Below are 23,399 nucleotides of genomic sequence, written 5' to 3'. Positions count from 1 at the left end.
GCCCAATTATAAGCCAGACCTCACTCAGGTCATGGGTATAAGAAGCATTTTGAAAATACTCTTTTGGCCGTCTTTCGTGTAGAAGGGAGACTCTGAGCCTGGCATAGTGATACATATGATTTGCTATAACTCATCATGTCTCCTGCTATTACATCAGCCCCGGCTTTGCTCTCCCATGCTCACCCTCACTGAGGACAGTCTGCAGAACAATGATGGAAAATATCTTGATTTACATGATTGCATTGGGCAAATGTTTTCATTTTTCTTCACATGAAAATCTCTCAATCATATGAAAATTACGGGCGCAAAGGCTGCTGGTGGGGTTTTTAGTGCTTGATGATAACCTCATTCCTTGCACGTAGCACCAGCTCGGACTAGAACTTGACTGCATTTTTATTCTCCTGTGAGCTGGCACAGATATTATGAAAAGATCTTAATTTTTTTTAAATTTCTCTTTATTTTTACATTCAATGCATGAGGACATACAAGATGAATATTCATGACGAAGTATACAGCCATATACTCTCCTCAAAACAGTTAAAAGAAATAGTGCTTAAGAGTTTAAAAAACTATTTTAGAAACCTTGTATTTCCAAAATCCGTCATTACAGAAAATTCAAATATTTTAGAAAAGTAAAGTTCTATATCCTTGTGCATTAAACCAGATTATGAAAGTACACAGGCGGTTTTCATACTTACTTTAAGAAATCTGCATTGCTAGCAATCTTTACGTATCCTATTGATGGAGCCAAGAGCCTCCATAATATGCAGTATACACAGTTACAAACAATTTGAAAAGTTATGTTACAAAATATACAGTAGTTCTTTTTACATTTTTATAGATAAACATTGCATAGTTTTCAAATATGTAATATATAACACAATCATAAACCTTTTTCTGTATAACTTACGAAAAATTCTGTACACTCAAATAATTATAAATAAAGCATTAATATCTTTTGGTAAGAGTAGAGGGGGGGGGAAATGTCAGGACGTGTTGTGCTGTCAAGTGTCAAACAGAAGTCTTTGTCAGAATCTGCCTAAAACAACGGCACAACATGGCCTGGAGGAAGGAGAGAGGAGAGTAAGAACTGAATATGTCATAGGGAAAATGTTAAAATGAGGAACCATAAAGTACTGATATGTCTGGCTATTAATTATTACCCTCATTATTTTGCAAGAACTGCTTTTCCATAATTATTATCACAGAGCTTGACAGTTTTACCTCAAGGTGCAAAATAAGGTGTTCAAGAAACGAGAGAAAGTAGATGAAAATATTTCCTGTTTCAATGGGTGGTCAATGGAAACTTGAGATAACTTGGAAAGAATTCTGGATATTTTCCTCATATTTTTCCCAACAAAACAGAGCATGGGAAATCTACCGTGGGATTTAAAGAAACAGATTCAGAAAGCATCCAGAATTTTGAGAATGAAACAAAGCAGCACAATTGAAGATACCAAAATTCAACTTCAAAAATTAGATGCTGAAAAAATTCTGTGTCAAGTGGAGGAAGGATAAGGAAAATAAATTTTAAAAGAATAGTTTGGCATAACTCTGCTCTGTGCTACTAAAAACCAAAAGAGCAAAACTATACCAAAACTAGAGGGCTTGGAAACTCACTCGGATTATAAGCATTTTGTCACTGGCTCACAATCACAGAAATAGTTGGAATCTCAGTATGAATGCAATTTACAAACCCATTTTCAGGAACAGTTTGCCAGTATAAACATCAGTTTAAAATGTAAATTAAAACAATTTTCACTTCTAAAATGTACATATTTACCTGACAGCCAAATTCAACTTACTGAATTCCAAAGCTCTGCAGTAAACAACTGTTCAGAAGTCAATGTGTTCTAGCAGCACTAAGTGGCTATGTTAAATTAAGAATCCTCTCAACATTTCCATTACAAATTTAATCTACAACTCAACTGTGTAAATTGGCTTTAAATGACGATTGGTCTACACTCAACCACCAGATTTTTTTTTTTTTAAAGTTAGTGGTTGGACTTCAGACATTTTCCCATGCTTGCATAGCTATGGATTTTATTTCAGGTTTGGGTTGCTACATATGATGGCAGGTAAAATTCACATTATTTGCAGGGAGGGCTGTTCGGAGCACAAAGTGACAGTGCAGAGTGAACACTCCTTCCTCTCCAGTAAAAGTTACTAATGCCCCAAGCTAGCCAAAGGCTGTTCTTCAGGTTCCCTCTTTTGTAGTTCTAAAGCCAGTCTCCACCACTACTCTGAAAGGTCATTTTGTGGCTCAAACAAACAGAACCACAGTCACACAGAGAACTTTTGGCATCAGCCGAGGCTTCGGTGGCTGTCTCCCCCCCCCTACACTGGCCACTTGTTCTCCCTCCTCCACCCTTCCTCTGATTGTGGGGTTACGTGTTGAACAGGACTGGAGAGGACCACGTAAAGAGAAGAATGGCCCCACAACCACTTCCTGAGTCCATTAAGCTCTTTGGTTGTTACTCAGTGTCTCCAAACCCAGTGCTTAACCTTCAGCAGGCAGAGGGATCAGCAATTACTTTTACTGCCTTTAGCTTGAGATAATAAAAGTTTATAACTCCTATCTCTGGTGTTAAAGGAGACAGAGAGGGCTCAAGATGGGCTTGTGCATGCTCTTATATCAGAGCAGGACTCTCAGAGCTTCTGAAGCGTCTGATCATTTTGTTTTCCTTCACACAAATATAACAGATATTGTTCATAGTGGGAAAAATATTTTTTTCCATTTTGACCACTGCAAATAGACCAATGAAAACATTAGGATTCTCGGGTATTTTTCTTTTTTTTTCTTTTCCATTTTCAGAGCTTTTTGGGTATCATAAAGTAACTTCTGCTGAATAAGCCAGTAAGTCAGAAAAGCTGTTCTACAAGTGCATTGTTCATTTTCTTTTTAATTAACTTTTAATTGATCATCACTCTTTTCATCCCTCTTTTCATGGGAGTACATCAGGATTTCTTTTTTTTGCTACTGATAGCAATGGATGAAGGCAGCGCATAGTAGATCCTCTGTAAGCAAATCTGTCTTTTGCTTTTCAACTGATCACAGATTTTCTAGGGACTCTGTCAAGCTTGTTTGACTCCATTCCTCGATGAGTGATGCATCACTGGCTGCAGAAAGCTAACAAAATGTTAACTCTGTCCTCAGTGCATTGTCCAAGGTGGTTTTCAAGACCCTGACTGTCCTACGCCGTATATCTGTTATGATAGCTACATCCGCTACTATAAGGCTGTGTTGTTTGTGCCAGTTTTTTCAACACAAGCTGCAGCTGGTGCCCTTCTTCCACCCCTGTCTTCATCGGTCATCGCAATGGTGTTTTCATAAACCTCCATAGTTTTTAGCTGCTTGTCTTTGGCACCCTCCTGTTCTGCATTGACTTTGCAGCACTTGCAGAAGCCACAGCAGTGTTTCCCACAAAAGGCGAGTGAAGACATAATTATATTGTCCCAGGGTTCTAGGGATCGCAGCCAGATGGATAGGAAATCCCAGTTCTGGAGTTTCTCAGGCAGCAAATGTGGTCTCCTCGACTGCATAATATTAATTACAACCACAGCAATAAAAAGAGCAAACAGGGGAAGGCAAACACCCAAAAGGACTGCCCAGCCTGCCAGTGACAGACCAAATACAAACAAAGGCAAAAGAAAGAAGCAGACAAGAAGATAAAATATAGCAAACCATCTGTACTTGGCTGTTATGTTTCCCAAGGTCTTGGACATGCGGATTGGCAGCCGGGTACAAGGCAGTGGGTAAAACAGAATAATCCCAGAGACGTTGAAGAAAAAGTGGCACAAGGCAATCTGAAAGCAAAAACATTTGAAAAATACATTAAGTGAAATGCCTATAAATGCTCCTACACACATGCTAATAACTTCCATTGGTACTAAGGCTCCACAGTTCCCCCTCCTTTGCTTCCCATTGTTTTTTTTTTCTTATCTTTCATGTTATTTCTCTGCAAGTCTTTTCCTAGCACAAAGCAAGGACTCAGTAATACCTCAAACATTGTAAAGAATGCTGCATACAAAACAGGGGACAGCCTTTGGACACAAAGCAAACCTAGAAGGGATAACATACCTTCCTGCAGGTGGAGGAGTTAAAATGCAGCTTTCAACTGCAAGAAATTGAGTCTGCGAGAACTACATCTGACAAAAAAGTAGCTATCATGAAGCAGTCCTGAAGTTAGTAAGGCATGAGAACTGTTTATTATTGGGTTCTCCATAGTTTTTCCATTAAAAGATGGGCAGTGTAAATTAGATATTGCACACAGGCTATTGAGAAATTCCTAATGTCACAAACCTAGATTTTCCAAAAATTAGCTAAAAGGTGATAGGGCACTGAAGAGACTCTTGAAATGTGACTTTGTCTGGATGTTTTATAATAATGTGATTCACATACTTAGGTTGTTTTTTTTTAAAATGTGTGTGAAAAGACACCTACTTGCTAAAGCTTTCAGAAGTTGCTTAGACAGAATAAGCATATACTGAACAAAACAGTACATTTCCTGCTTACCTTATCTTTTCATTCTATAGCTATTATCAAGCTAAAGTAAACATGAAAGTACAGGGTTTTATAAGTAAGTTATAAAACCAGCAAGCTATCATGAAATCTGAGCTTGGTCAAGATACTGTCTTCTCATGATTACATCTGTTCTATCTTGCCTGAGAACAATAAAATGATTTCTGTAATTTTCTTAATTTATTGTAGCTAATAAAAAACCATTCACCCTATTCACAAATGAAACTTCATTATCTTTTCACTCTTTGATGTAGGGGATTTATTGAAATGTTATCTTCTACCTGGAATGTTCTTTGCAGGGCGCCCAAAGCCAGGTTACCTACTTTTCAAACAGTCTGAAGCAACAAGGAATTTGATAAAACTCTCTCAGATTAGATTTACGAGAGAACAGATGCCATGATGCTCACTGCAACCTCAGGTAGGTAAACATCTTTCCATCGTACAGGTTGTAGAGACTTCACTTAGCTTACAGGAGTCCCCGTAAACTGCATGAACAGAGTTAGCGTCCTGAGGAAGGAACTTATGGAAATTAGTAACCCTCATAGGGTACTACCTAAGAGGGTTGTCAGAGATGTGGCACTGAATGACAAGCTGCAGAGACCCCACGCTCGGGAGTCAAGTGGCTCACTCTGTCTCAGTTCTGACTTAATTCATTCAGATCAAGTTTAATTACAAAAGTAAGATTTTACTATATATTGAATGATTAATACAAGCTTTTTGTTCCAGTAGTTGAAATGAATGAGCCGTCATTAATAGCAGGCAGAACATCCATGGTGTATTTGCATCAGAGCCGATTTTGTCTGGTTTTTCTTCAGAAATGTTGCAACTTATAAATGAACTCAATGAAGCATTGGTTTATACTGACCTGTAATGAATATTTTAATGTACTTCCTGGACTTGCCAAAGCTGCAAGTATAGCTGTTGTGGTTGTGCCAATGTTAGCTCCTAAGGTAAGGGGATAAGAGCGCTCAATGCTTATAACGCCAATGCCTAGGAGAAACGAAACAGGATTGAATGGTTTCTGCGTGATGGAGAAAATAAAACAAGGGAGTAAAGAATACGGTATTGACAACTCACCAACAAGAGGTGTAATAGCAGATGTGAAAACAGAACTACTTTGGACAACGAAGGTCATACCAGCCCCTGCCAGCATAGCGAGGTATCCAGCTAGCCAAGTAAAAGGAAATGGGAAATCTAAAAAAACAGAGAAAGAGCATAGTCTTTAGGATAACAGAATGCTCTATGTAACAATAATACAGCAGTGAAAAGACTACTAAGCATTTTGGTTGTAGATATAGTTTGCATATTGTCTCTTACATGAGGATTTTGGGTCAGAGTAAGTTTCACTGCTCTAATTTACCCTGTTCTTTGCACTCCCTCTCCAGCCTTACATCACTGGATACACTTTGATGTGGATACTAGACTAGATAGACATTTGTCCTGACCCGGGGTAGCATTTATATTGTAATACAATTAAGTACCAGAAATATTTCTACAGAAGTTAACGCAACGACTTCTATGTGTCTTGAGTGCCTTGGTTTTGGCAAACAGGCACCTGTTGCACAGATTGGATCTTCAGAAAGCTCTGCAGACCACCCTGAGAGAGTCATGTTGTTTGTTCTAACTAGTTTCAAGCAGAAAAAAAATTATAAAAATTTCCTTGTTGACTCTTGCAAAGAAAAGCTAATCACATCAATTAGAGAAACTAGGCAAAATGGTCCCCTGTAATGCGCAGATTTGTGAGTAAGCCAAGATATCAGGACTTAAATCAGTCAGGAAGACACAGAGGAAGAAAAAGTAGACCACAAACGAGCAGTAACTGGCAGATGATTACTTTCTACCCCTAGTTTTTGATTTGGGCGGTGTTCTTTGCCCAAGAGAACAGATGAGAGTATGGGGAGCATCATGTTGCCTTCCCCATTTCTGTGGGCACAACCAGACACATGCCAGGACTGCTTTTCCCTGCTGCAGGTTGTAATCTCTCCATTCAAGGGAGGATGAAGAAAAAGCAGCCAAGTGAAAACAGGCAAACAAACAAAAAGTATTTGCACAAAATGAATCCAGGCTGAAAAACACCTGGAAAACACAAGGAAAGACAGAAGTTACCTATCCTCAGAATTGCGTTATCTTACTGAAGAGAGAGGTAAGGAATAGAACAGGGCAAGCAAAGGGAACTAGACCATTAATCACTAAAAAGTTTTTTTTTCAATTTACTTTAGAAGAAACATGCAGGCCATGTGCCAGAGCTGGCAATCACAATCTCAGCACTTCAGCACTATCTTTTGAGGATGGGAACATTACATTTCTAGCAGCTAATGATTATACATGAAGAAACACAGCCTGGACTTCGGTCTCTGTTGCTGTTAACCTGCTGCCGTTCAAAAGCTCTTTGTTAACATATTTTTTAAAAAGAAAATAACATGCAGAGGAGAAAAAACGTTGGGACGGGGGCAATTTTGTTTTAATACTGTTTTCTTTAAACTTTTCTATAATATCTGCCAGAATAGGTGATATTCCTGAAAACCATTTTCAGGAAATGCAAGTAATTACCAGTGTTGATTGTCTTCTTGATAATACTTGCCACTTGTCCTTTAAGCACCGAGTTTAATAGCTTAACAATCATCACTAAACAGGAGCACAGAACAAGCAGGGACAAAGCCAGAAGGATGAGACCGATGGCAAGGTCAGGCAGGTCTGAGTCTGCAAAGAGATGCCGGCCTGAAAAAGAAAAGGAAAACATATTGGCTTCTTTACATTTTTGCTTCTGATCCCAAGTCCAGCTTTGGTTTTCCTACATACCCCTAAGAAAATAGGACCAAAGCGCACACAGCTGGAGGGAGTGATGCAAATTGTTCAAAGGCTATCTCCCTTGCTCTGCAAAAGCCATGTCTGAGTTGGGGCAAGAAGGGTTCTTGTATGGACACACTTACAAAATACACAGCGGATACTCTGCAGGGCAGGCATGAGCAGGGTGACCACGTGCAAAGGAGGGCAACAAAATGGCGTGAGGAAATTCTGGTGTGCTCTGAGCCAGATGGTGGATTCACTCTTCCTAGAGGTGGCTGCCTGCCTGAGAAGGTCTGTTGAAAATCCCGAAGGGCATGCATAGGGATGGAGATATCCAAGCAACCGTTACAGCAAAGTAACTGTAGCTGAGTCATGTGAACACTGAGTGACATGATACTGAAGACCTCAATTACTGATATCAAGGAGCGTGGAAAGAAATCTATCTGCAGCCAGATACCGTGACGATGCTGGTAACTCCAGCTGTAGAGCTATAACGGAGCACAGGCTGCTCTGACTGCACCTGCAGTAGTACCTTGTGTCCATGTACAGGTGAGTGCCTCTAGATATAGCTCTGAAATGGTGTGTTAACACCTTTAGAAAGCTATATACATTTGTAAAGATATTACCAAAGGAGAAATAGTTCTACCACTTACATTTACTGATATTTTCTGTTTCGGTTACATTCCTTATGGCCCATGTCGTATTTCCTTCAGTCCAGCAAAGGTCAGGAGATGTGCAGTTTTCTGAAGGTGGAATTGTGACGTTCTGCAATGTCTAAAGAGTTCCAGACAAAGCAGATACTTCAGTCATCTACAATCGTTCAATAGCTCATGCAAAGTTCTAGGTTTTTATGGCAACCAAGCATTCATCAGCTAAAGGCAGTTTTGTGATCTGGGGTGTAAGCTGGCACCATGTTAATGACAAAGCAACATTTCTTGCATTCTTAAAAGAAATGATTGTGCTGTTACTCGAAGTCTATCGATACAATATTTAAAGGTTAAAATAATGCCCAAACCTTCTTCATTGTAACAACAATAGCACCAAGTAATCAGTAACTAAGAACTTTAACTACTGATGTCAGGGTTTATTGAAAGAAGTTCATGTCTTGGTGCAGCTGAGGGACGGTGGCATTCCTTTTCTAGCTAGTGCCACAGCTGCCTTGGGTCAAAAAAGACTTTTTGCTGTCATCTGAACTGCAGCTAATGGTCTGATGAGTACCACACAGGGCTGTGATTCAGAATACTACAATACTAGTGCAGACTGTTGCTGACTGAGCACAAGCTGCTCACACTGCCCTTCTATACCTCTGATTTCCTTTCTGTAGATATAGAGGTGCTGTTACTACTTTCTAAAGCTCAAATACTATCTAAGTGCTAATTACTATCATCATGGTGAGCCTCTGAAACTGAACCTGAATATCTATGTATACTGCAATAAAGTTTGCTCATAAGACCTCTTAGCCTAGTTATACTGCGTTCTGATGCTAGGTCCATAAGTCCTTATGCAGATTAAGGTAGAGTTTGCTGACTGAATGGTATTTCCTCATGACAGCAGTTAACGGCCAAATGAACTCTGGACCACACTACTGAACAAGAGGTATCTTTAAGACATGTTGAAATGATCCTCTTTGGCAGAAACAAGAAAAAAGAAACAATATTTTCTTGCTGGGCACTGCCTGCAGACACCCACATTCACATTCCTCCTGTAGCTGATGCAGGCGAGCAAAGCTAGGAATGGATCCAGAGCTCCCTCATCTTTAGGGAGTGCCTGGTCTCCAGCCTGCCCCAACACATTAACCTTTACAAACACAACACAAAGTTGTTTCTCGCCTTCCTGAATTTTTTTTTTCAGACATCTGAGTTTGAAAGCAGCTGCATTAGATCCAAATGTTTATCCTTGTACTTTGCTTTAAACCTATGGGGTCTACATGCATTCCTGCTATAAGTCTATTTAATCATTGTTGTCAGAAATTAGTTAAACCCACCAGGAATGTAAAACATTTAAGGGATCTTCCTCTTCCCCTACCAAATTCAAGTCAAGCTTGTAGGGGTTTCGTGTGTTTTTGTAATTTGACTGTATGCTTGGGCAGCCAAAGTATATGCAAACACTGAAAAAATCGTGTATTTAGAAACATAATCCTCAACCTACACTTTCCATGTAGTTGCTTCTCTTCTAAGAGTGGGGAGACTGTAGGACTCGGGAGCTCAGACCTCAGTGAAAGTTAGGCGGTGCCTGCCCAGGCACTTGCACAAATTGGGAAGACAAGTGATGGCTGAGGACACGAGAGCAGCACAGCTGCCCAAGCATCGTGCCTCCCCTGAGATGAAATACCCAGCTCCTCAGCAGTGTAATCTGAGCAGAGGTTTACATTAGCACAGCTCTGCTCCTGACACTATCTCCCTAGCTAGCATTTCACTGGCCATCCAGACCGTCATTCAATAGCAGGTAGGCTCCTCTAAAAACCCAAGCACTTAATTCTAACCTCCGTTGTGTGTCCTAAGTATCTCCTACCTCAGGACTTCAGGAATTACCTTATATATATACTAATAAGTAGAATAGTCTCATTAGAGATCCAAGGGATACTTAATGCTCTAATTACTAGTTAGCTGAACAACACAAACCAAACACTCAGCTCTGCAGTCTACCAAAATACTCATTGATGTTGATCTATGCAACAGATTTCCTCTATCTGCGGTATGGCTTGGGTGAAGAACAAGACATAGCCTCACAGAGGCTTTCTCCATGAGCATTTTCCCAAGAAAGCTGAAAATAACCAGCTGCCACCAGATCACATTGACACATGGAAGACTAAAGCTAGTTAGATCAATAGATAAATGGCAGGCAAAAAGATATTCTCTTTGGCCTTGTAAGAGACTGATTCTTTTTGGCTGCCTTAAACCACTTGGTTTTCTGCCTTAAACCACTGTTGAGACTGCAGTAGAGGCTGTCCCCTTCAGCGCCTTATCTGACTCTCACAAGCCGCCCAGCTGCACTGGCTGCCTAGAGAGGTCATGCTTCAGTCTTGCCAGCAGGGACAGCAGGGGCAGAACAACACCTCATACCCCAGAGCCCCCCTAAATTCAGTTCCAGAACTTTCCTAGAAGAAGGACTGCACAGTCCCGCCAAAACCTATAAATAATACTCTGCAAGAGAGGTATTTGCAGCCCACCCGACATGCTGGGAGAAGAGGACCAGAGCCCAGGTGGTGTCCTTGCACTTCTTTTTCTCTCTCTCTTTCCTCCTTGTTCTCTATTTTCCCTTAACACAGATTTAGCAAGCCAATGACAATATTATTCCTAAGAATGCCTGTAAAAATAAATTTTTTAGATCAATTGTTTGACATCATTTTGCCTTCATTTAACCCGATGGGTACTGAACCCATAAACTTTATGAGGAGATCCAGGATCTTACCCTGTCTACCCCTGGACTGACCAGATTGGGTCACAATAGGCCTGTACCGCTTTTTTTCCACTTTCAGGCAGTCAGTAGGAGTATGGTAAAGGCATTTCCATGTGAAAGACATGTCTCTAAACCACCAGGTCCAATAAACAAGGCTTGCATGGTACCAAAAGCAACCAAGTCAAGCCCACCATTGCTATGACCAAAAGCAACCAAGTCAAGCCCACCACATTGCTATGAAATATGCTTTACATTACATTGTTTTCATTCTTTTTCTCTGAAAAAAATACTCATTTAAACACCTAATTTCACAATCCCATGAGAAGGACCTTCAGCTACAGGTCAGTAAAATATTTCCTGAGTAGCCTGACAGTGAATTTATCATAATACTCACCACGTTGGTTTCAGTTACACACCAAATCTTTACCAGGCTTTTGTTTTTCGCTGATTCATCATTTGTAGCAATTGCATTTATTACTGACTTATCAAGCTTAAAAAAAGAAGAAGAAAAAGCATTATTCCAACCTGTATCATGTACTTATATTCATCTCTATTCAAATAAGTCCCTTTAGAAACTCAACTACATAAACCCTATATAACCACCTCTAATGCTGGAGCTGCTGCCCAACAGATAGGAGGGAATTTACTACCAAAAAAGGTACAATTCTGCATGTACAAGAGTATGCCTCATTCTCTCAAATCATCCACTACCTCATCTCACCATCTTTTTTTAAACAGCCACACTGACAAAACTGCCTAAATGCATTTACTGTCCTTTAGGAGCTGTGTGCATCCCATCTGACCTCCAACTGTGCCTCTAGATATGTGCAAGTTTCCCATATTGTCAGTGAAATCACTTCATGTCATATGCAGATCTTCTGGATGTGCTAGGTTGTCTCAGGTAGCACTATCTACCAGTGTCTAGGCAACAGGCTGCCATCCCATCCATCCATGCAGCTCTTTGTGCTCACCTGCCTTCCCAGTCCTCCTAGCTACGTCTATCAACACTAAGGTGAAATGTGGGGTAAATAGGGAGCTGAGGATACGTGAAATGTGAATAAAAGTAAGAATTCATCCACTAATGATATTTAGCCCAAGGACAGAGAGAAGTGAGTGGGAGCCACTCCATATTCAGAGCATTTTGATTAGTTGTGAGTGAACCAAGTAAGCAGCTTCCTTGAAGAGAGAAAGAGCTTACCTCAATGATGAGCTTTGTAAAGGGGTCTGTGATAACTTTTAGTAGCTCAGGGGCATCCTCACCACTTTCAAGTTGAAAGGACTCAACTATAACATTAGTAAGATGATAAAGATAGCCAGAAATAACTTCAATGGGCAACAGTGCAAACACAGCAAGCCAGTTAAAGAAGTCATGAATTGTTGCCCCAGCAAAGGCCCTGCAAGAAGAGATTAAAAAAAACAGGTTCAATTATTTTGATTAAACAACATGTGCACAGCATTAATTAAATATGAAATGATAGAGGTGGGGATAAAGCCCATTTCAAAATGGGAATAATTTCATTTCTGGGATCACAGGCGATGGCTGCTTTGCTATAGAGCACTAAGTTGTATCCACACTGTTGACTGAGTGAAAGAGACAGCCAAGTGAGCGAAATAAGACAAACTAGAAAATGAAATAGTGATCCTTAACCAGAGGCTGATACAGGTACTCATCTGAAGCATGAAGTGGTTGTGCAGTCTACATTTGTTTTGCTTCTCACCCCTTTTTTCTATGTTTCTAATCCTCAGGCAGGCATTGCCTCTGGGACCTATTCTCCCTGTCTTGTGGGGAAAGATGGCTCTTTCCAGCCCTCTCATGTATTTTTGCAAACCACTAGTGTATGGCTCCCTTCCAGCTTCACTTCCACAGCTTGATGAACCACAGGTCTTCCCTGAGAGACACTCATTCCCATCTTCCTAACAGCTACTGGTGGTCCTCTTAATTGTCTGCAGTCTGCCTGTATTTGTTTTATAATATAGCTCCTTAAATTAAGCATTGTGAAGGAAGAAGTTGTGGAGAAAAAACCCTTGAAATGTTAATCCCGTAATTTAGGTTCCCACTGACAAACTGCTTGAGGGGAAACCAGGAGGAATATTCAGCAAAATTGCCAGTGCTACCACTATCAATTTTCAGATGGAAGTGATTGCTAATGTGTTAATGAATCTTAAAAATCCACTTCTTTCTCATTATTATTTAAATTCTTTTCCTGACCAGATTCTAGCAGGCTACTTTGACGTTTGAATTTAAGTGACAGAGAATAGCACAACCAAAGATTCAGGACAGTAAATCTTGGAGAAATAGACTTGGGCTAGGTGTGTCCCATACATCTGGTATGACACAAATTACAAGGTACCAAAGTCTCATACCCCTCCCAAGTTTACTGCCCATCTCCAGTAAGGGATGAGCTGCCTCAGTGATAACGTCTTGTCAGTCTAAAAGTGGTCACTGTATATACTTGACAGTCAGAACACTTAATTTCTCTACAGTTCCTAGCTCTTTCTTACTGTAGATTTAAAATATCTTCAATAATTAAGCCTCTTTTAAGGAGAATAGAACAAACTATAAAGTTCTAGTACAGCCCTCTCATAATTAAGAGGTAATGAAAGGTGAGTTGTATAGTGGGAGCAGGTGAAAATTCATCCTTGTGCAAGATCCAGTTAAAAATAGTGGATTCTTTCAAAACCACTACACTTTTGAAGGAACCCAATATGATCTTCTTTGAGTATATGAAGTCATATATCTAGACAGCATTATACTTTGACAATGGCCATGCCTGTGACTTTCCTAACTAGACATTCGAAGTTTGGTCAATAGAAAGGTTGAGTAGCTGTTGCAGTGATAGGAAGTATAGAAGAAAACCTACAAAGAAGGAAGACAAGCAACTTTTCAGTGTTTAAGCACAATACCTTCTAAATTCATTCCTGTCCCCAGCTTGCATGAGTGCCACAATTGTGTTTGTAACTGAGGTGCCAATGTTTGCCCCCATTATGATAGGAATAGCTGATCGAACAGTCAGCACTGGAAAGCAGAAAAGAAAGCACTGAATGAAAAAAATCAGATCATCAGCAAGCTCTTCGCTCCAATGAAAATTGACATCTATTAATGTCACTGGCACCCTGATCTCTCTTAATGTCACTCGGATTAGCCGCTCCAATACACACACATTCGCTTTAATCAAGCCCCCTAGACTTAGTCCATAGTCCCATGATCCCCGTTGAAACTGCAGCCCATGGTTATTCCTTTTCACCACATATTTAAGGGCTGGGGTAAGATAAAGACTCTTTTTTCCCCAGGCATTTTCCTACTTACTGCTGAATTTTGAAACTCTGCCACAGAAGCAAACTAAGTTCAGTAACTGGCTAGCACGTGAAAAGTATGTGGATACTCCAAAATTAGTGCGTTCAATGCCAAGGCTTCAAATGATTTTCATTGCAACTATGGACCTACTACTACTTATTATTAATAATAATAATAATTTTATTTTATACGAGGACAACAGCTGTGACAATCTTGTCATGCAGTCTCTACTCCTACACTCAAAGCTTCTACAACTTAAACACATGTGGGAATGTTTGCAGCCCAGACCAAGATTTATAAGCAATCTTTAGGAAGACTCTTACATGTGGAGGACACCATGCTGACCACAATGGATGAAGAAGTGCTGGAGCTCTGGACCATAACAGTCACCAGAACTCCAATCACCAGTCCTGCGACAGGATTAGACAGCACTGAATCATCTTGAAAAATGTCCCCTGCTGCTTTACCTATAAAAAACATATTCTCAGATCAAGGGAATTGCAAGGTAAAGTCCACAAGAATTTTCAGATCATTTAATTAAAGATCATTCAGCTATTTAACTGATACATGTATAGACATCCTTGCCAGTCAAGAAATGTACAGAGTGATGTAGCCCAGGGATCCAAAGTCAGGTCCTGAACTCTCAGCTTCTCAGTTATTAAAGAATACTTCATATTCTCTCATTCCAGTAACTGAACTAGCTCTACTGAATGCTGCAGAGAACCGTATAAAACCATAGGCATCAAAGGAAAGACCACAGGACAAAAATACACATGTAAATTTAAATGTTGTTACTCCTGTGATATGTTTGGGAACTGCATCAAAGAAAACTATTTTAATAATTCTGAGTAATTCTGTTCCTGTAACTTTGTGTGTTGCCAAAATTCAAGAATACTTCCACAGAAGCTTACATATTTCTCTGGTAATCACTTCTGAATCCATCATCAGAATTCAATCGTTGGAGATAGGTAAATGTAAAAAATACATTTCAATAGTTTTTTTCTTTGAAGGATTTTGGGGACATTTCAGTGCTGGATGCTTCAATCAGTGCAATTTTCATATTTCACCTTGTTGAAATGTCTTTCACATGGAACAGATTTATACACAGATGTATTTGTTTAACTGTCACTAAAGTAACAGGAACTTACTAACAAATTGAGGCCATTATCCCTATGTCAACAGCTCTCTAGAGTTCGAGAAACAAAAGCCCTTTCAAACAAAGAAGGACATTGAGATGCTGGAGCATGTCCAGAGAAGGTCAACAAAGCTGGTGAAGGGTTTAGAGCACAGGCCTTATGAGGAGTATCTCGGGGAGCTGGGGGTTGTTTATTCTGGAGAAAACTACCTAGGAAGGAGGTTTTAGAGAGGTGGTGATTGGTCTCTCCTCCCTGGTAGCTAGTGACAGGACAAGGGGAAATGGCCTCAAGATGCACCAGGGGAGATTTAAGTTGGATATTACGTGGAATTTCTTTACTGAAATGCTTTTCAAGCATTAGATTAGGCTGTCCGGGGAGGTGGTTGAGTCACCATCCCTGAGGGCATTTGAAAGACAAGTAGGTGTTGTACTTGGGGACATGGTCTAGTGGCAGACTTAGCAGGGCTGGATCGATGTTTGGAATCAATGATCTTAAAGATCTTTTCTGACCAAAACTGTTCTATGATTCTGTGATTCTAAGTGAAGGTCAGTCTTCAGTCACAGCTACTTTCCTCTGAATCTGTATCTCAACACATAAATCTATGGAGAATGTTTCTGAAGAATGATACTCGTAATTTAGTCACTCTGGTGAAATTTACTGCCTTGTTCATAGTGTATTCTTGATATTTTAGACATTTTCATACCTCCTACCAGTTGAAAGGCGGAGCTTAGTACATCCAGAGAACACACGAACATGTAGAGTAATCCAAGTAGCATAATAAACTTCCCTATCCCGTAGAGTACACGAATTATTTTTCCTTTTTGATCCAGTTCTGCAAAACAAATACATTATGCATAAAAGACTTGCTCAATGTATCTGGTGTTCTCTGGAACAGTCTAGCACACATACAGATACTACAGAGTCAAAGACAGTGTTGTGACCTGAGTGTGTGATTGAACCCAGAAGAATGTTCTTAATCAAATTTTAACTGCAAAAGCGTGTAGTTTGTTTACCTAGTTTTACCACGGAAAACCTTTTGGTATATGACAAAAGCCTTATGAACTCTTGAGGCTGACCCTAGGTTTTACACATTCATTCTGATGGGTAAGGAAAGACCAATAGGAGCCTGGATGCAAAATCATATTAGTTTTGGGTTGTTTTCCATGTATCTCCTTGTGTTTCAAGGTATGAAAAGCTACATGATTTCCAGGTTCTTCTTAAGTTACTTAGTATCTCCATTCATTGTTGGGAAAGGTGAGACAGAGGGTAAAACCTACTCCTTAAATCTTAATTTCAAATCTGCAGCAAATACAATCTCAGAAAAATAACCGGGACAAAGAGACCACAAGTGATGGAAGAACTAAATGCAGGTAACTTGTTTAGTGAGAAATAGCTACCTGACCACTTGACCCCAGTATCCTGCAGTTCTGGCAAAGCCCATGGGTCTTCTTCTTCTGGCCTTGTCTCATCTATCAAGGCTATTGTGGAAAATGCAGGTTGAATTTCCCCTTTATTTCCAAGTGAAGCCACGTTGCCTGCTGAAATAGAACATTAAAAAAAAAAAAAAAAAAGAGTTTAATTATTTTTCCATCTTCTCCAAGGAGCCCCAGACCTTGTGTATCTCTGTAACTCACAAGTGAGCACACATTACCTTTGTGACTTTCTCCTTCTTTCCCAGTCATGTTCTGGTTTTGCTTGGAAGAGTCCCCAATATAGTTATTGGTTTCAGGCTTTTCCACCTCAGGCCAGGGAGCCATGATCTGTGACCAACAAAGTAGTGCTGGGTAGAATGCGCATGCAGTCAAAATATTCAACTCACAAGACAGTACATGAAAAGTATGATTAAGTTTAAGATAGAAACAGTATGAAAGCAATTTGTCCTTGAACATAGCTATTTATTAATCTTTTAATCTTTATGAATTAATCCCATATTGGCCGAACTGATTTCTAAATTGTTTTTAAATCACACAGTTGATTTATTTGTGCAATTTACACAATTAAAACAATATTTCCATCTCATGCTTGCATTTTTGTTCACTTTGAAATGTCGTGAAAACAAAAATTCCTCTGCCTTCCAAATCTTAGGGATTTCTTTTCTTTAATTCATTTTATCTCCTTTCAGAAAAAAGTCAGAGGACTCTTTCACTTTCTTCCACCTTCTGGACTTAACTGACTGCCTTTACCAAACTAGTAATTCAATATAGACACCTTAGCAAAGAAAGTTCTTCCTTAAAGCATTGTCTAGTTTGTGTCACAATTCTAAATACATTCTTCATGTTGCCTTTACTCATTTGTTCCCATGGAAGCATGGAAGAGAAAGTGGACCTGGACAAGGTGGAGGAAGACACCAGTTTCAAGCACCAGAATCATTGTTGCTGGATGACTGGTCAAGAATGCAATTAGACAGGAGTGGTCTTTTGCCAGTTTATATTTGCCTGTAACTCACAGCTGATGCTGGAAGTGAAGCTGAGTCGGTGGCAGCAAGGTCAGGTTCACCCATCTCACACAAGCTCTGTCTGAACTGCTTCCTTCCTGACTCCTTTTGAGAACATTTGACATGTATCATAATATTAACAAATAATAACTTAAAAAACATCACATGGCCCAATCTTGCTTTCACAGATACGAGCACACATGACAGACCTAGTCCAGGCACAAGAGCCACGCAGCTACTCCTTGAACCAAAACCTGGAAGAGTTCTTCTTATTTACTTCACCAATATCAGTAGCCAGAGGGAGGGACATGAAAAGGGGGGGAAAGATAGATATTAGGATTACTGAGATATTAGGAAATATTACTTCACTGATAGGATTGTCAAGCACTGGAACAGGCTGCCCAGGGAAGTCGTTGAGTCACCATCCCTGGAGGTATTTAAAAGGCATGTAGATGTGGTACTTAGGGACATGATTTAGTGGTGGGCTTGGTAGTGTTGGGTTTACAATTGGACTTGACTATACTAAAGGTCTTTTCTAACCTAAACAATTCTATGATTCTGTGATTCTGTGATCATGGGGAGACGAGGCAATATATGATAACAGTTCTACCTTTCCAGGTTTCTAAGGCTGCTGACTAGCTCAGCCAATGTGACCAAAACCTCAGTGAAAAGGATGGTAGAATCAAATGCTACCCTGAAAAGCCTCACATTCGGGTCTGTCTCTTCCACCCTCTCTGCCACACAAGTTGGTCAGTGTTGTGGGCAAAGATGCCCCATGGCTGCCACGTCTGGTGCCCGTGCACCTGAAACATCAATGAGAGGATTTGCTGTGGTGCTCCTCATAAACAGGGCACCTGTGCCCAGCCTCCAAAAGTCAGTGCCAGGGTTGCTATCATGCTCCCATAAACAACGTTCACCTGCATTTATAGCCACTCTAAGGAAGCATAATTGCTCATTCATTTAATCATAATCCTTTATGTAGCTGATGGTGAAAATATTTTGTCCCTGCCCGCATCAATAAGTCACGCATCCACCTCCTTTAGCTGGGAACAAAGTGTCACAGACAAAATCACTCATGTCTTACTGTAACAGAGGAAGGTATTGTTTTCTGGCATTCCACAAAGAAAAGAGTATCTTCCCTTCCACATTAGCAGGAAAAATTATTCTACAATCCTATTAGCAAAAACTATGCTTTTACACATTCTTTATCTGTAAGATCCAGAGCAGCTCCCAAGATACACAAAGAAAGATCTCAGAACAGATGGAATAAAATCACTCTTGCTTGTTGCAACAAGGTTTTCCATTTGCTTAAAGCAAATTCTCATATTTTAATCCATGCCAGAACGATGTCCAAGCCCCACCCATGCCAGAACACCTCCGTCTTGTCAAACAAGTTTCACTTCAGTATTAAAGAGCTCTTAAAAAAAACTTACTCAGCACAAGCGCTTCTTAAGTGAAATGCAATTGGAACATTAGATGTGAAGTTGCATTGACAACGTATTCCTACCACTGAGAGACACAGAATGTGCTGGATACCAACAGCCCTAGAGATACATCAGTACTTCTACAGCTGTTCTACTATGCTCATTATGGAAATGAAGGACTCAACCTCCATGATTACTGGATGGAAACTGAGCTGATGCATACTCTGGAGAAACTGGAGCTTGGAAACTTCAGCAAACAAACAGCCTCTATTTCTCCTGAATAAACTCTCCCCATTCAAGAATTCAGCAGGGCATTTTTTTTTATAATAAGCATCTCTCATGTTCCTGAAGTGCTCAGGATTCCACAGGTAGGTCATGTATTCTCGTTGGTTTTGTTTTATGTGATTAAATACCCTAGAATATGAGTTGACCACCTCTGTGTTTTTATATAGGTATGTATATAAAATTATTCATATGAGTCCTAGTCAGCCTCTGATTTGGGAAGGTAGACTTGAGTACCAGAGGCCTTTACAGTATTTACTTTGTGCTGGGTTCGCAGAAGGGTTACCATAACAGCCCATTCTATGTGATTGATTTCAAGAACTGATGAAAGCAGAACCATCTAGGTCCTTGAAGCACTACCAAAGCTGTCAGTTTTCTCTAGATCCAGACTCTTGTTAAGAGGAACAGCTGAGAAGATAGTTTACAGCCACCTGATACTCTATTTGCTAGAGTCTTGGCCAGAGCTACTTACTGTTAATTAATTGCTGCTCTACAAGGATAATCTGCATTCTACGGTTTTCCCTTCAAAGAATTCTCCCTTGGCCAACATATAGACATTTATATCTTGAGAAAATACTCAGAAGAAAATTTGGATGCTGTGGACGAGCAGAGCAGCAAGGCGACAAAGCTAACTGCATCATCCCCTGGCAGCCCATATTAGCTGTGCCTTTGGAAGGGTTGATGTCAGTCACAGTAGAAAAGATCATCATTATTTGATGCAAGATATAAATGACAATGAAAATCCTAATAGTAGTTTATTTTTGAACACCGAAGACATAACTGTACTGTGAAGGAACATGTTAAAGCACAGGCAGAGGATGGGCTGGTGATGACAGATGCCACAACAAGTAGCTACATTCAGCTGGATACACCAGTCCAGGTCCAAAGGAAGGATAGACAGAATTGCTGGATGATGTGCCTGGAGTGGTGAGCTCTGCTCATCCCCATGTCAATCCAGGTGTCTCAGCACCAGGCGTCTCAGCACTGCTCGTCTGGTTCCTGTCTTAGCTGTCAGCACATCAGCCAGGATGCCCATACCCATGGCATAGTTGTAAAGCTCGCATCTGGATAAGAACTGGCACTTTGCAAATCCACGTGTTCAGAGCTGTGCTGAAATGGGAGCTAGTTTCCTCCTGAAAGTGGCAGGTCAAAATATGCTATGCATATTGCAAAGGTCTGAAAACTAATGCCTGCACAAACTGTAATCCAGTCTGTTTTGTTGAACCTCACGGCAAATCCTCTCACACCATCATGTGTGCACCTTCCGTTGTAAGTATAGTCTTTCCTCACCTTCGGAAAATGCTAACTACGTGTGACATCCTTTCTAACTCTAAAAGAAACTGAAACCTCCCACTCTTAAGAAGGAGATAGAAGGAAACTAACGGCATTCAGATTCTGAAATAAAATGTGTGACAGAGAAAGTTGAAGCCAAGGTAGGCTCATGTGGGTTTTATAGCCTTATCGACTCTCTCACTGCAGCATTTTGAACAGTTAAAGTCTCTGGGGAATTATTTGAGCAACACTAGGTGCCATGCAATTGCCCTGTATCGCATTCCTCAGTGACTCATCAGACTGTAACAGCATTGCCTCAGTTGCAGGGCTAGACTCTTGGTGTTTTTCAGTTTTAAATCAGAAACAATTGTATTTTATTTATTTTGCTGGACTTAACATGGAGAATATGAACTACTACTTGCACATGCCTGGACAGTATTGTTTGTACCTCTCCACCCATGACAGCTCACTGAAAGGCCATATTGTGCCTGAAATAAGAACTGTGAAGCAGTAAGCCTTAAAGAAATCTAACCTTCAAGGGAGTGGGCCCAGTCAACCCAAGATGTAATAAAAGTACTGGAGAAAATAGCAGTATTTTCAAAACCAGCTGGTAATAACTGCAACAACCACCACCGTGACCCTGCATGTGCCTGCAGGTTGCTTAGGAAGCTCCAAATCAAGTTTCAGGTTCAAAGAGTTTTTCCACCCCCACTGCCCCCTCATTCTCTCTCTTCTTTTCTAAAAATACTCTCTTGTTATTCACTACTGTACTATGGATTTTATGTTAAAAGGGAATTTATCAGCTAATCTGATATCTGACTACACGTCTTAGTAAATGTATTTACTGTGCATTCTTCATAGGAGTAAATACCAAGCTACAGAGCAAGCCTTCCTACACACAGTTTGAAGAATTATCGGTTTTTTTCTCCCTCAAAATGCATCATTGCCAACACAGGAGCACATTAAGTAGAAACAGGAGAAGGAAGATCCACAGCCAGCATGAATTTATACAGCAGTTTTACATCAGTCGATAATTTTGCCCCAGAACCTGTTCCATGGCAGCCACAAAGACCCACGTGCAACAAAACAGGCGATGACTTAAATAAACACCAGCAATGATTCAGCCTCACTAGGAGCAAGTCTTGTGTTTGCCCTGGCACCAGCCGCTTCCTTGAGGCTTTTTCTCTGAACAAGTTATCAGGCTCAGCCAGGATGAAATCGTCCTAACTAATGCAGAGGTAAAGAAAAAAAATAGATGTGTGAAAGCTAAAAAGAAAAGCAAAATTAGCATTGTGCTCACTGTTTATTCCTGTGTGTCTCTGAGACCTGCTGCTCACAAACTTGATTCTAACACATAGCAAAACTAAAAAAATATAAAACAAATTAGTAAAGAGAACTAATTTCTAAGCAAGCACAGAGAGGAAATGAATCCCAAACACTAATTTTTGCATTGACAGCCAAGTAAAGCACCAGACTGCCACTGAGAAGCCAAAGCCAGGAAACATCAATGAACTACTTGAAATGCCTACTAGGTATTTAAATAAAACAATTACTTTCTTTTTTAATTAAAATAACGATTAAAAAAATCCCACCAACTAGGAAATACAACACATCTACACCATCCCAAACACAAAATATATAGTAAAGAACCAGGAGAGGAAAAAATAATGACATTTAAAAGACTTACTGATCTAATGGAAGAGCTGCTTATAAAAGTTACTGAGAAACCAGTTGATTTCTGGCCACTGACAGATTTGTTGAGCTAACTACATTAGACTAATGTATTCCTTTTACCTGCGTGTACCAAACCAAATTAGCATAAGAAAATGTTTCCATCGAGAATAGCCTGACATGGCCATACTGCAGCCCACAGACTTTACACATTATCTATAATAACATGCAAACTGACAGTATTTCCTTCCAATGTTTCATTAATCATATCCTAGACATTTTCCAGTATCCAATACCACAGATTGTTATAACTCAAAATCTCACTTCTTTTCAATCTGAATAGTAGCTAAAACAATATTTTCTTATGCTATAGGCAGTTATTTCTGGGTTTTTTTTCTGACATCTACTAAATATAGTGCTTTTTTCCTTTATAATATTCCATAAAAAAAAAATCTAGTTATTTGCAGACAAAAAGTAGCCCGGTTTGGTTTTAGAACTATGTTTTTTATCACTTCCTTAAAATATAAATGCAGCTGAAATAACACGAGGTGAAAATGCTAACAAGTGCTGACAGTTCACATCTGCTCCAGTTCCCCACATTAACTCTCTGTTGTTATTCCTTAAGCTGCAAAAAAAAAAAGCTTTGGATTTATAATCTCAGCAAGTTCAAAAAAGAAGAAAAGAGAACTTGGTCTTAGCTGTTCTTACTTACCACTTCTTTCTTCCCAGACAACAGAACACCCAGAGCTTCCCAGAGCGAACAGATCAACTAGGCAGCCACTGAAACCTGCAATATATATAGACAGGTGTTGAGCAAAGTTTGCTTTCATCACTGCGCACTAACATTCCTATTTTACAGTCCAGAGGCACTGCCTACCTCCAACTTAATGATCACAATCAACCTTTTTTTAGCAGCAGTGGGCAGCAAACACAACTGATAAAAATATGGGCTACTTCACGCTTATCCCATTCTAAAAAATGTCCCATCAGCATTTAAGTACGAGTTACTGACGTATTCATGGGAATGCAGGGAAACGGTTTGTTCCAGCCTGAAAAATTGCAGTCAGACTGATCATTCAGTAATCTCTTTTCCAATAATTTTCAAAAATATTTTGCAATCTCAAAAATCTGTCAGAAGGTCATGAAGAAGATGTAGTATTGTTGGTTGTCTGTTGAG

At 39.9% G+C, this 23,399-nt stretch overlaps 1 protein-coding gene across 2 annotated transcripts; it reads right to left on the bottom strand.

Annotated features, from left to right (window-relative positions):
• Window positions 1-471: 471 nt before the first annotated feature.
• Window positions 472-23,009, bottom strand: SLC34A2 (solute carrier family 34 member 2). Of its 2 annotated transcripts, none has more exons than XM_054066419.1 (13): window positions 22,935-23,009; window positions 16,791-16,899; window positions 16,537-16,677; window positions 15,843-15,971; window positions 14,327-14,470; window positions 13,613-13,724; window positions 11,907-12,102; window positions 11,103-11,198; window positions 7,963-8,083; window positions 7,073-7,240; window positions 5,600-5,716; window positions 5,388-5,512; window positions 472-3,807 (listed from the first exon to the last, which is right to left on the bottom strand). In XM_054066419.1, exons 2-13 carry the CDS (start codon window positions 16,894-16,896, stop codon window positions 3,232-3,234), a joined length of 2,031 nt encoding a protein of 676 aa, XP_053922394.1. In that variant the 5' UTR covers window positions 16,897-16,899; window positions 22,935-23,009; the 3' UTR covers window positions 472-3,231. The 2 variants fall into 2 exon arrangements, with proteins under 2 accessions (XP_053922394.1, XP_009563750.1); XM_009565455.2 differs by having other exon boundaries at window positions 16,537-16,674.
• Between the last annotated feature and the right edge of the window lie 390 nt (window positions 23,010-23,399).

The sequence above is a fragment of the Cuculus canorus genome, chromosome 4 (genome assembly GCF_017976375.1).
Source record: "Cuculus canorus isolate bCucCan1 chromosome 4, bCucCan1.pri, whole genome shotgun sequence".
Taxonomy (NCBI): Eukaryota; Metazoa; Chordata; class Aves; order Cuculiformes; family Cuculidae; genus Cuculus; species Cuculus canorus.
Note: the sequence above shows the minus strand (reverse complement) of the source record. Positions and strands in the feature narration are given on the sequence as shown.